The sequence below is a fragment of the Hemicordylus capensis genome, chromosome 3 (assembly GCF_027244095.1).
Source record: "Hemicordylus capensis ecotype Gifberg chromosome 3, rHemCap1.1.pri, whole genome shotgun sequence".
Classification (NCBI taxonomy): domain Eukaryota; kingdom Metazoa; phylum Chordata; class Lepidosauria; order Squamata; family Cordylidae; genus Hemicordylus; species Hemicordylus capensis.
Window position 1 is genome coordinate 26,836,067 of NC_069659.1, and position 14,301 is coordinate 26,850,367.

General features: G+C 46.4%; 1 protein-coding gene across 3 annotated transcripts in view; it reads left to right on the plus strand.

Annotated features, from left to right (window-relative positions):
- DYNC2H1 (dynein cytoplasmic 2 heavy chain 1) overlaps positions 1 to 14,301 on the plus strand; it is a 352,996-nt gene that overhangs the window by 101,636 nt on the left and 237,059 nt on the right. For all 3 annotated transcript variants that reach the window (XM_053308090.1, XM_053308091.1, XM_053308092.1), the window contains 2 exons: positions 4,328 to 4,443; positions 13,420 to 13,619. In XM_053308090.1, coding sequence (XP_053164065.1) covers positions 4,328 to 4,443; positions 13,420 to 13,619 — 316 coding nt within the window. The remainder of the gene's footprint in view (positions 1 to 4,327; positions 4,444 to 13,419; positions 13,620 to 14,301) is intronic.

Sequence of the window (14,301 nt, forward strand, 5' to 3'; positions counted from 1 at the left end):
TGGTCTCGGAGGTGAATAGATCTACCAGAGGTTCCCCGAACCTGTCCGACAGAATATCGAACACCTCTGGCAGTAGAGACCATTCTCCCGGATCCAGCGTCTGTCGACTGAGCCAGTCCGCCTGGATGTTCTCCTGTCTGCTGACATGCTCGGCTGTCAGAGAACACACGTTGGCCTCCGCTCATGATAAAAGGAGGTTCGACTCCTTCATCAATGCCTGAGACCGGGTGCCCCCTTGATGGTTCACATGTGCTTTGGGCGTGACATTGTCCGTTCTTATCAGGACGTGACGCCCCTTCACCAGGTCTTGAAAATGAAGAAGCACCAGCCGGACAGCCTTCAATTTGAGCCAGTTTATGTTGAAGCGAAGATCCCTTGGTTCCCACACACCTTGAGCGTGGGTCCCCAAGCAGTGCGCTCCCCAGCCGGACAGACTGGCATCCGTTGTAACTATGATCTTCAGAGGAGTGTCTAAAGGGAGACCGCTCTTCAGAGCCGGAGAAAGCCACCAAAGGAAGGATGTTCTGACCTTGCGTGGCAGGGACACGGACACGTGATTCTTTTCCATTATGGAGGACTGAAACGGAAGGAGAAACCACTGTAGCGGCCTTGAATGCCACCTTGCCCAAGGCGTGCATTCTAAGCATGCAATCATCTGGCCTAGGATTTGCGCCAGTGACATTAGATCTCCTCTCTTCTTTGCCATCCAGGGGGCAATAGCTGACTTGAGTTTGTGTTGTCTCTCCAACTGAAGTGAGACTAAGGCCTCCTCTGTGTTGAAAAGTACTCCCAGATGTTGCAACACTCGAGACGGCTGGAGATGACTCTTGCTTTGGTTGATGACGAACCCATGCCGTTCCAGGATCTGCACCGTGTGTGAAACATTGGCGATGGCCCGATTATAGGACTCCGATCTCACGAGGATGTCGTCCAAATAAGGATAGGCATGTATGCCCTGCTGGTGGACATGAGAAATCACTGCAACCATCAATTTGGAAAATACACGAGGGGCTGACGAAAGACCAAAGAGAAGCGCTCTGTACTGGTAGTGTCGCTGATCGTATGCGAACCTCAGGTAATAACGACTGCACGGGTGAATCGGAACATGGAGGTAAGCCTCTGATAAGTCTATCGAAGAAAGCCAGTCTTTTGGTTGAACTGCCCTCTTGATAGACTTCAGAGACTCCATCCGAAACGACCTTTTCCTTACGAACCTGTTCAGACGCTTCAAGTTCAAAATTGCCCGCCAGGAGCCGTCTTTCTTGGGAACTAGAAAAAGCAGGGAGTACACACCCAGGCCGCACTGGGGCTCTGGGACCTGCTCTATCGCTTGAATTTCTAAGAGATGGGATATCGCCTGCTCCATTAGGAGCCTTTTTGATTTGTTTTTAGAAACAGGAGTTACAAACAGAAAATCGTGAGGGATTTGTACAAAGTCTATGGAATAACCGTGAGTGACGGTACTCAACACCCACCGGTTGGATGTGGAAAGCCCCCATCTGTCCGCAAAGTCTAGAAGGCGACCCCCCACCAAAAGGGAGTCATTGCTTACGGCTCTTGGCATCATGTGTACCGGAGAAGGCACCAGGTTTGTTTCTGCTAGTCCCTCATCCTCTGCCTGACCAAGGTGACCTCCAGGAACCACAAAAGGCGAAGGGTCTGCTGTCTCTGATGTTGTCTCTGAAACCTGTACGGTTATTCCTGTAGGAACGAAAGGAATTGTGAAACGAGGAAGACGTACCTCTATTCCCCCTACGGAAATCTCCATGCCCAGAAGGCATCGCCTTCTTTTTATCAGTTGTTTCCACTAACACCGGCTCCAGAGACTCGCCAAATAATTTCCCCCCTAAAAACGGGGTTGCCGCGAGGGCCACTTTGGACTTATTATCAACTCTCCAATGTTGTAACCAGAGACCGCGTCTAACTGCTACGCCCGCAGCCATTGCTCGGGAGGCATGCTGCAAACAATCAAGACTGGAGTCAGCCATTAAGGCTGAAGCCCTAGCCAATTTATACAGCCCCTGGCGAAGTTTCAGATTCTCAGGAGGTACCAACTTTACCAACTCTTTGGCCCAGAGAATCGATGCTCTGGCAAAAATGGAGTTAGTGGTGGCAGCTCTGATAACAGTGGCCGAAGCTTCATGACCCTTCTTGAGCAGATGATCTGCTGTCTTTTCTTCAGGAGCCTTCAGGAACTCATCTCCCTCCTTGTTAAGCAAGGCTCCGGTCACCAATTGAGCCACGGGCCCATCCACAATGGGGACGGCTAATAAAGACATAATATCTGCAGGTAAGTTATACAATTTTTTAGGTACAGCTAAAACAGGCTTAGAGGTTACAGGGACCCCCCATTCTGCCATCATTACTTCCTTAAACAGACTAGGAAAGGGAACAGTAGCTGCGGCTGTGGAGGTAGAGGGGAAAACTTCCTTATCCAACTCTGACGTAGACCCTGCCCCTGGATCTGGAGACACATCCTTGATTACTCTCTTGGCCTTAGCTAATAAAACCTCAAATTCCGCTACAGAAAACAAACGCACAGAAACAGGTTTCTCCGAAGGAAGAGTCTGTTCATCAGACAGCTCTCCCTCCTCTTTCCTCCCATCAGATGACTCAGAGGCACTTGAAGAATCAGATGGGTGAGGAGGGACGGAGGCAGGAATAGCTGGCCCGATAGGAGACCTGGAAGGGGGGGGGGAACCACCCTGTCTCTCTCTCCTGAATTAGATGAGGAAATCTTCCTCCTTTTACGATGCCTGCGCTTTGTGGGGCGATATGAGGAAACGCGGTCCCCAGGTGGAATGGCCCTTCGCAACGGGCTGGAGTCGGGGGAGGAGGAGAAAGACGGCCGTCTAGCACGGCGCGATCTGTCAGGCGCTGCCGTAATGGTGGTTGCGGGTATTCCCAAACCTGGACCAACAGTTGCTGCAGGGCCGGGCTGTAAGGCGCCAAGGCGCTCCAACAAAAGAGAAACCACTGCCATGCAGCGTTTCGATACAAACTCCCCCAGCCACTTTAACTCACCCGGAGAGAGCATCTCGCTGTTTGGCCCCTTAGTCCCCTCAGAAATAGGGTGAGATAACTCACTGCTTCCTCCCGGATAGGAATTCGCCATTTCGGGAACAGCAGCGGCGACCTCCAAAATGGCCGCCGGAGTTTGAGCGGGAATATTGGCAGCCGCTGATGAAGGCAATTGAGCCCTGCCTGGAGCTGAAGTCTCTCACTCAGCGGAGCCCCGCCGGAGACCAGCTTCCATTTTTTTATTTTCTTTTTATCGCCCGGCTCCTTAACATGCTTCTTCTTCGAAGCTGCTTTACGCGGCAGATCTCGCTCTAGGCGCGAAGCCGTCTCAGAGCTTACTACAGCCGTGCCTTCAGCCAGAGCCTCCGGACCCACGGCTGTCAGAGAGGTGCCCGTCAGAGGAGCAGAGACACTAGGAGGCTCTGATAATGGGCCCTCAGAAAGTGCGCCCTGAAGCATATCCCCACAGTGTGAAGGATCCATAGAAGGAAAGGAATTAGTGAGAGAAATTTTTTTTTTTTTACAGGAGAAGGAGAGAAATTAGGGAGAAAAGGAAAAATGACTCCCTTCCCTTGCACACAGAAAAAACAACAGAGAGAGGGAAGGAATGATCAAAGACAGACAGCTAAGGAGACTGGCAGAAAAAGAACCGTCCAGATGCAAAGACAGGACCGGAACTGGGATAAGGGAGACTGGCCCGCCAGTGTGTTACCAGAGAAGTTCTCTGATTGGTCCTGTCAGGAAGCATGAGGGGATTGACAACCCGTCAAGTTAGGATGCCCTCCCCATGCCTCGGAAAAAGAGTCTTCCATCTAGATCAGGTGTAGGCAAGCTTGGCTCTCCAGCTGTTGTTGAACTACAACTCTCATCATCCCCACCTGCTTCCATCATCCCAACAGGGGATGTTGGGATTTGTTGCTCAACAACAGCTGGAGAGCCAAGGTTGCCTACCCCTGATCTAGAGCTTAGAAATATGGCCAGAGTAGGATGGTGGGACTCTTCAATCATGGGAGAATTTCACTGCTGCAGGCTATCTCCAGTGGAAAACTTGCAGTGAAAAATCTACTAATCCATTCTGCTTCTCCAGTAGCTTCTTTCTTTGAAAGCCAAGGCTTCTGACATTCTCCCTCATCCCAGCAGCATCTTCTAAGCTCATTTGGCATCCTGTCTGTACATCTCCCAGTCACTCTATTAAAATATTTGGTTTCTTCATAAAGTGGTAAAAGAATGTATTCTTGGGTGCTAGAAATATTACTTGACTTGTAAGAGGGAAAGCATTAAAATATGTCTGTTTTTAAAAATTCAGGGAGCTCTTGACACCTCAGCAGCACTATGATTGGGGCTTGCGAGCACTGAAGACTGTTCTGAGGGGATGTGGGAATCTTCTTCGACAGCAGAAAAAAACTGGTATAAAAGAGAAAGGTAAAGAAGATTATCCTGAGATTTTATTCTTGTGTCTTCTGAAAGTGAATATTTATAGCTTTGTATTTCATACAAGTCCCCATAATCCTGAATTCTGGTTTTGTAAGAAACTATGTTAAAGCGAGCATAACTGGACAACCTTTCACGATTTGATCCTTTCCGCATCCATGCAAATAACACACAGTAATTTGAAAAGCACTGGAGGATTAACAGACCGTTCCTCACAAGCTGGTGCTATAGCTTTTTCTGATTGTTTTATGTTAAATATGTTTTATGTTATATGGTTTAAAGACCCACTGTATGAATTATATATGTAAGAATAGATAGGGGAACTGTGGCTCAGATATTAGGGTCTGTGAAGAGATTCCCCACTACTGTTATGCCCATGCGTACAGCAGAGAGGTGCAAATTTTAATTCTTTGCTCTGGCCCTTGATATGCACTGTATCACCTGAAAATATGTACTTCGGGGCTGTGTGGACCCTCAGGCACATATTTTTGGGTGTCACAGGGCACTTCTGAAGCAAAACCAAGAGTTGGAATTCAATCCACCTTCTGCACATCTGATGCTGTTTGTTTAACTGCTGCTGCTATTTTTGCCTGTTGTTTTAGTCAGTCCTAATTTTTAATTGCTTTTAGATTTTGGTTCTAAATTTCTTTTGTACTGCAGAATCATTACGGTGAAGTTATTTCCCTATTTTTACTACTACGTCTTGAATACTTATAGAAAGGTGGGATAGAAATTGATAGGCAATCCTAATAAGCTGTGTAGGTCTGCCTTAAAACAAGTTAACCTTTTTTGGTTTTCTGTTTAGCATATCAACAGATCTTTGGGGTGATCCATGTTCCCTCACAACTGGGGTTCTGCATCTGCGCAGTAGCCCCACATAAGAATTCAATGACCCCTTGAGACTCTCTTTGGCTCCGCTCAGTCGGGTGTGTCGTATGACAGTTATTTTTGGTGGGAGAGAACCTTCTCCTCAGTTCATTCTTGACCACTGCGCATGTCGCATCATGAAGGATTCACTCCATTCATTCTCAGTTCCTGTGGGGAAAAACTAACTTGTTATATTCTTGGCTTGACTTAGGATTGTTTTCTTTGCTACTCTTTTGGATTCTGATTCTCACTTGTTCTTATCAGTGAAATTTTTGGCTTTCTGACTATGGCTTGGTTTCTCCTTTTTCTTTGCATCCCAATAGTTCTAATGGACTCTAAAAAAACCCAAGTGCTGTGCATCCTGTAGAGGGACTTTACCCTCCTCTGACAGGCACGAACAGGGCTTAATTTGTCTGGGGGAAATAATAACATCATTTCCTGCAGAATGTTTGTCCTCCTCAAAACAAGAGCAGGGAATTCCATCTAAGAGTGACACTCTACGAAACAGCACTCCAACTCTGATGCCGAGCCCATCAACACTGATGAGACTGATGTTGGACGATAGTTGACTCCCGGGCTCGAGGTTGCCATCAGAGGTTTCCCCGAGCTTGATGCCTCAACCAACAGACAAAGACTGTGGGGATTCAGCATTTTAAAATCCCACATTCATTGATAAAGGAGATTGACACCAACACCATAAGAAGAGAAAACATGAAAGAATTGGCTCATTGAGTTATTCAGGCTCTAAGCACCACTGCACTTTGATGTATCCCTTCAAGGCTTCAGCAGTGAAAATGTCAGAAGCAGCCCGCACATCAGCATCAACTTCGGAGACATCCCCGCATACACCATCACCATCAATGGTTCAGAGAGAGCAACAGTGTTTCAGAGCAACTCCAGACACCGTTTGATGCTCAGTGTTGGACTCCAAAAGACCAACGGCATTGGGGTAATCCCATCCCGATTATCTCTATATCCATGACATTGGGATAATCCCATGCATCAAGCTTTATGCTGAAAACCCCCACCAAATCTATTCCACCAGTTTCATGGATCCTGTTCTTGACGTCGACAGCTACAATATCTGCCCCAATATCAACAGTGTTGATGACCTGGGCATCGGCAACCGTGACCAAGCCCACATCGCCAATGAATTTTCACCTGAAGCCTCTCCAGCTAATTCAGCACATGGAGATGAGTCTGACTGGGCTATAGGGAATGTTCTCTCTTCAAAAGAGACATCCTCTCTTCCACAAGAAAAATCCCCAGCAGGAAATTTGGAGTTTCTCGTGGGTTCTGCTCCAACTACCCCATCGGGCTCCAATTTCAGTCCCCATTCATGGCCTGGATTATGACAAGTTCTCAGAGATAACCCCAGTCCCTGAAATTCCTTCCTGAGTGCATTGGCTGCTTGCAGCCACGGCTGACACATGAGCGCTCGCTCCCTTAATCTCGTTTTAAAAGGTGGCTCCATAGGTGTGTTTGCCAGTGCTGCCAGGATTGGCCTGATCCTGGCAGTTCACACATGCATGCAAAACCGGGGTGGGCTCCCTTCGCCTGGTTTTGCACATGCTTGTGAATAGCCTTAGAGCATACTTGCCAGAGGAAAGGTGACTTTCAGTTCTCCAAGTGAACTTTACACTCAACCACAAACAGAGCATGCTCCATGCAAAGACTGTTAGGATCGATAGCTTGTTGCATAGCTTCCGTTATGCATGCAAGGCTAATGATGTGCCAGTTCCAAAGCTGGTTTCTATCAGTGTTCAGACCGAATTTCGACAATCAGAACACATGGCTGAACATTCCATCACCCATTTTATGATCTCTACAGTAATGGACAAGACAAAATTCTCTATTGCTGGGCATACACTTCCAAATCACAACTCCAACTATCACACTGACATTGGATGCCTCCCTAAATGGATGCCTCAGCTTTGAGTTTTATAGGAAGGCTGTTTGTGACTTCAGTTTGCTAGAAGCCCAGCAGAAGAGAGGGAGAAGTCTTTCTGCTCCCCACCCAGTGCTGCCTGGAGTGAGAGATCAGATGGGTGCTGGGGGCTCCTTCTGCTGTTTCCTTCCTGCTCCTGCTTCCCCTGTGGGGCTGCAATCTTTAGGTAACATCTGTGGGGAGTGTGTGCAGGACTGGGACCAGCCCCTGAGTGACTCAGCAGTTCCTCGGGTCATCTGCTCAGCTTTATAGGAAGGTTGCCTGTGGCGGCGGGGTCGCCACCAAAGAGGTGACACCAAAGGGGGTTGCCCCTTTGGGGGAGCTACTTTGGCGGAAGAATGAGGGCTAGAGGGCTTCTGTTTAATCAGTTTTAAGCTGTTTTGGACTTGGGCTGAAGCTGTTGTAATATGTTTGGGTTTGTCTGGAGATGGGGGGACAGGGGGCGCCTCCGTTGACTATGGGGCAGCTATCCCAGTAGTGGTGGGGAATAGAAGTAACGTTGGCAGGTCAACAGGCCATTCCAGGGGAAGGGTAGTCAGAAATTTAATAGCCGTCTCCCCTTCCAGCTGTCCTGCCAGCTCTTTTGACCTCGGGGAGCACTGCCAACAACCCACATAGCCTTACCCTGCTCCTCTGAAGTTTCCTCTGAAGGAAACACTGAAGTCCCCCAGCACCAAGAGTCTGGGAGACTCCAACGCGAGTTCCACGACCAAGTCCGTGATCTCAGTAAGGGATTCCGCTGGGCAGCAGGGCATTCGGTACACTAACAGAAGTCCCAATCTATCCCTGGTCCCCAAATTTAAGTACACACATTCAATATGGCCCGATACCCTAACAGGGACCGTGGTAAGGGAGATGTTATCCTTATGGACTACAGCCACTCTACCTCCCTGCCCACATCCCCTCACCTGCTTCTCTACAGAATATCCTGGACCACCAGATGGACCACTAGATGGACGGACCACTATCTAGTTAAGGTTGGACTTACAACCACTTTTCACCTCTGCAGGAGCAAGGGGCCTATTAGAATGGTCTGCCCGAAGAGGTTATTGGATCGAGTAGGATTCCAAGAAGCCTTGGAGGTATTCAGTGTTGGCTTTGCCAGTGATCCTGTTGATGGCCTGGTTGAGAATCTGAACAACTTGCTCACCAGGACAGTAGACATGACTGCTCCCAGGCGTCCCTTTCGAGCCGCTTCAAAATTGGCCCCTTGATATACGGAAGATCTACAGGGGCTGAAGTGGCAAGGTAGGCGACTGGAGCACAAGTGGAGGAAGACTCGACTCGAATTTGACAGATTGTGACATAGAGCACATTTAAAGATCTATGCTCAGGCAATACATGTGGCAAAGAGGCGGTTCTTTTCTGCCTGTATTGCCTCTGCGAGTTCATGTCCAGCGGAGTTGTTCAGGGTTGTGAGGGGACTAGTATCTTCCCCCTCTCCCTTGAACCAGAATTTGGAGTCATCATTTACCCACTGCGATGTCTTTAAAGAGTTTTTCGCAGATAAAGTATCTCGGATTTGGGCCAACCTAAATGGAGACTCCACAATTAATTTGATGTCTGAACTGGAGGTGCCCAAAAACTATTCTTATGTGATTCGACTGGATCGGTTTAGATTTGTGACTCCTGAAGATGTGGACAAGCTGCTTGGGGAGGTCAGGCCTACCATTTGTTCTCTTGACCCTTGTCCAACATGACTTGTTCCATCTATCAGGGAGGCTGTTGTAGACAGCCTGGTGGAAATCATAAATGCTTCTCTGAGGAAGGGCAGGATGCCTCCTTGTCTTAAGGAGGCAATCATTAGGCCTCTTCTAAAGAAGCCTGCATTAGATCCCTCAGAGTTGAGCAATTATAAGCCTGTTTGCAACCTCCCATGCCTGGGCAAGATAATTGAGAAGGTGGTGGCCTCTCAGCTCAGTCTTGGAGGAAACTGATTATCTAGACCCATGGTTTTCGGGCGGGCTATGGGATGGAGACTGCCTTGGTCAGCCTGATAGATGATCTCCAATTGGACTTGACAGAGGAAGCGTGACTCTGTTGGTCCTTTGGAATCTCTCGGTGGCTTTCGATACTATCGACCATAGTATCCTTCTGGAACGTCTGAGAGTGTTCCGGGTGGCAGGCACTGTTTTACAGTGGTTCCGCTCCTACCTCTCGGATAGATGCCAAATGGTGTTGATTGGAGATTGTTGCTCTTCGAAATCTGAGCTTAAGTGTGGTGTCCCTCAAGGCTCCGTACTTTCTCCAATGCTTTTTAACATCTACTTGAAACTGCTGGGAGAGATCATCTGGGGATTTGGAGCTGGGTGTTACCAGTATGCTGACGGCACCCAGATCTACTTCTCCATGTCAACTTCTTCAGGAGCTGGCATATCCTCCCTAAATGCCTGCCTGGAAGCAGTAATGGGCTGGATGAGGGAGGATAAATTGAAGCTGAATCCAGATAAGACAGAGGTACTTATTGTGTGGCGTCAGAACTCTAGAGACTATTTTGATCTACCTGTTCTAGATGGGGTCACACTTCCCCAAAAGGAACAGGTTCTCAGTCTGGGAGTACTTCTGGATTCACAGCTCTCCCTGGTTTATCAGGTTGAGGCAGTGGCCAGGGATGCTTCCTATCAGCTTCGGCTGATACGCCAGCTGCACCCGTTTCTCGAGATCAGTGACCTCAAAACTGTGGTACATTTGTTGGTAACCTCCAGACTTGACTTCTGTAATGTGCTCTATGTGGGGCTGCCTTTGTATGTAGTCCGGAAACTTCAGTTGGTTCAGAATGCGGCAGCCAGGTTGGCCTCTGGATCATCTCGGAGAGACCACGTTACTCCTTTACTGATGGAGCTACACTGGCTGCCAATAGGTTTCCAGACAAAATACAAAGTGTTAGTTATAACTGATAAAGCCCTAAATGGCTTAGGCCCTGGGTATTTAAGATAGCGTCTTCTTCACTATGAGCCCCACCACGGTCATCTGAGGAGGTCTGTCTCCAGTTACTGCCAACTCATTTGGTGGCTACACAGAGATGGGCCTTCTTGGAATGTGGAATGTGCTTCTTGGAATGTGCTCCCTGCTGAGATACGATCCTCCCCATCTCTGGCAATTTAAAAAACAACACCTGAAACCCCATCTTTTCGCACAAGCTTTCTCAGCTTTTTGAAATTTTTAGGTTTTAATCTCTCTTTTTAAAAAAATTGTTACTTTGTTTTAAGTTTTTGTATGTGTTTTTAACTTGTTTTATGCTATTGTTAACCGCCCAGAGACAAAAGTTTGGGGTGGTGTATAAATTTGATAAATAAATAGAATTAAATAAATAAATAAATAAGTGGGTGGGTGGGGAGCCTGCTGTGCGGGTTCTCACCCTCAAAGCAAATGGTCTCTGGAGCAGCAATCCCTACACATAAACTTTCTGGAGCTCATATATATAGTGTGGTTCAGGTTCTGCTAGACAACAAAACAATGATTGCATATATCAACTGCCAGGGAGGGACAGACTCCCGATCGCTCTGCAACCCAACACTACAACTGTGAGAATTGTGCATCAACTCTCACGTGCATCCAATCATCCTGCACATCAATGGAATTGACACATTGGCAGATGTCATGAGCAGGGACCTGCACTTCTCTTAGAAGCTCAAGTGGGAGGTAAACCCAGAAATTCTTCACAACATCTTCCAGAACTGGGGAACCCCACTGATAGACCTGTTTGCAAAAGAAAACAAGAATAAGTGCAAACTCTACTGCTACAGAGTGGGCATAGGGAAGGTCTTCTTTTGAAGTGCCTTTCAGACTCAATGAGAACATCATCTATACTTCCTGTTTTCTCCCTTTCCCCTGCTCTCCCAGATACTGAGCAAAATCTTACAAGAAAGTAAGCATTCTGATCATCCTGTGGTGGCCGAGACAGCTGTGGTTTCCCTTCCTACTATATCTGTCAAAGGGTCAACACCAGTGCCTCCAGCACCACCAAGATCTCCTTTAAGGGGTGAGGCTGCATTCTCCATCAAAACCTTGAAGTGTTGAACCTAATTTCCTGGAAGCTAAATTATTAGATGGCATTCTCCTGAACAAAAGAAAAGAGTGAAACAGGAGAAGCTATAAGTGCAAGTTCACGCACTATAAGTGCAAACTTCACTCACTATGCAGCTACGAACAACTTTGATCCATACAATGCCTCTATCAGGCAGATCCTATTATACTTGATGACCCTAAAGCAATCAGGGCTTTCTGAAATGTCCATCTTTCATATGGCTGCACTCTCTGTCAGACATCTGGATTGGGACAGGCACACTGTGTTCTCCCATCCTGACTCTTAAGAAATTTCTTAAAGGGCTCAATAACTAACTTCCATCAGTAAGAGAGCCTATTGAAGCCTGGAGTCTCTCCTTAGTTTTATCGAATGCTAACGGGTCCTCCCTTTGAGCCTCTAATCTCCACCTTCTTAAAGTAGTTGTCATTGAAAGCTGTATTATTGTTTGCAATCTGATGGGTGAGGAGAGTTGGCTAACTAAGAGCTCTTTGAGCTGACTCGCCTTACACTAAATTCTATCCAGACAAAGTTGTTCTAAGGACTGACCGAAAATAGTTTCAGAATTCCATCTGAACCAAGATATTACAAATATGATGAATATTTACATACCGCTTTTCAACAAAAGTCCCCTAAGTGGTTTACATGGAAATAAATAAACAAAATATCTCCCTGTCCCCAAATGGCTCACAATCTAAAAAAGAAAAAGAAGAAGAAGATAGGCAACAGCCACTGGAGGAATGCTGTCCTGGAGATGGATAAGGCCAGTCGCTCTCCCCCTGCTAAATAGAGAGAATCATCACTTTAAAAAGATACCTCTTTGCTCGCTTAGCAAGGGATCTTAATTTTGTCTTAACATTTTTTCTGAACTCTTCTACCTCCTTGATGAAGTCCATGCACTCCTTGGATGACAGGATGTCCCTTCTCTATTACATGGACAGGACAAACCAATTCCAAATGATACATAAGTCAAAAGAGGTCGGCCTGTATCAAGACAGAGACTATCTCATTGGATCATGGAACGAATTTTCATATGTTATAACCAACAAGGAGTTAAGCTTCTCTCTAAAGTGAAGGCTCATTCCACTAGAGCCTTCACATGTGACATGTGAAGAGCCTGACATGTGGGATACCACATCTGCATCCCACATGTCAGGCAGCAGCAGGACAGGCATTTGCAAGGCAGTTACATGGTCCTCAGACCTCTCTTGTGTTATATGCTATGCTGTGGACACCTGCTCAGCAGCAGAGGCCAACTTTGGTCAAGCAGTTCTTAAAAAAGATACTCTAACCATATCCTAGCACCCGAGACCATCTTGGTGAGCTCACTAATCACCAAAGTAGTGAGGGAACATGGATCACCTCAAAGATAAACAGGTTGCTTACTTGTAACAGGTGATCTTTCTGGTGATCCACGTTCCCTCATAATATCCACCTGGCCTACCCCACTGCTAGGATACCTTCACAGTAATAGTGACCTAACTGACTTTCTGGACCTTGTTCATCCAAATTCCTCACTCATTGCAGCTACTGATCTTAAACAGAGGAGAAGGCACTCTCCCGCTGAAAATAATGGTCCACGCACTCAACTTGGCAGAGCCAAAGAGTGCCTCAAGGAGCTATTGAATTCTTCCATGGGGCTACTGTATAGGTGCAGAACCCAAGTTGTGAGTGTGATAACCGGAAAGATAATCTATTACAGGTCTAACCTATTTTTTCTTCTTGTATTGTTCTCTCATCTGACAATGGACATGAGGCTTAGTATTTATGACCTGACGACATAATTATTGTATGTTTATATTTAATCTGGCTGACTTCCAGACTGATGCTGTTACTAAGTGGGAGGGGTGATGTTTGTCCATTTTCTACTGTGTCTTCTGTCCACAAAGGGAAGGGGAGATAGGTGAAAATCGCTCCTTCTCCGTAGCGCCAGCACAGTATTACTTTGGATGTCTGTTTCGGTTTCTTATCATTTTATCACTACATTTCCATCTGGAAGTTAAGTGTTGCGAGTTTACCACCTATAATGACTGCAGTTTTAAATGATTCTAGAAAATGATGTGTTTATCTTGCAACTTCAAACAAGAACAAATTGAATTGTATAATCTTTTTCTTTTCTTCCTTGCAGTTAATGAAAGCCATATTGTGGTCCAAGCATTGCGACTTAATACAATGTCAAAGCTTACATTTGCAGACTGTGCACGGTTTGATGCTTTGGTTAAAGATGTTTTCCCTGGTATTGACTTTAGGGATGTAGATTATGCTGAATTAAGCAGTGCTTTACTAGAAGTCTTTGAGGAGGCTAATTTGGAAATCATATGTAGCCAGGTAAATATTAAGTACAGTCATAGCTGATGCTGATCTTTCATTGAAAGTCTCAGTGGAGAAAGTTGTAGGATATTTTCTTTATTTGCAAACAGGTTTCTGATAGCCAAGGAATTTAGGACCGACAAAAAAGAAGTACTTTTTCACACAACACATGATTAATCAATGGAATACTCTGCCACAAAATGTGGTAATCTTCATCAGCCTGGATGGCTTTAAGAGGGGTTTAGATAAATTCATGGAGGACAGGTCTATCAATGGGTACTACTCTGAGGGCTATAGGCCACCTCCAGCCTCAGAGGCAAGATACCTCTAAATACCAGTTGCAGGGAAGTAAAGCAGGAGAGAGGGTGTGCCCTCAGTTCTTGCCTGTGGGTTTCCTAGAGGCATCTGGTTGGCCACTGTGTGAAACAGGATGCTGGACTAGATGGGCCTTGGGCCTGATCCAGCAAGGCTGCTCTTGAATTCATATGATCTTAAAGAAAAAAATTAAATTACATTGTTATTGAACATGTGCATGTGGTTATGTATATGTGGAATTTGCTGGTCAATGACCAAATAAACACATCTCTATTTGAAAGCTGTCTGGCTTTCATACATGTATGTATATATATGAAAGGGATTATTTATATGTGAGAGCCCCTGCAAGTGGGGATGTGTACAAAACAGATTTCGCGTTTCCTTT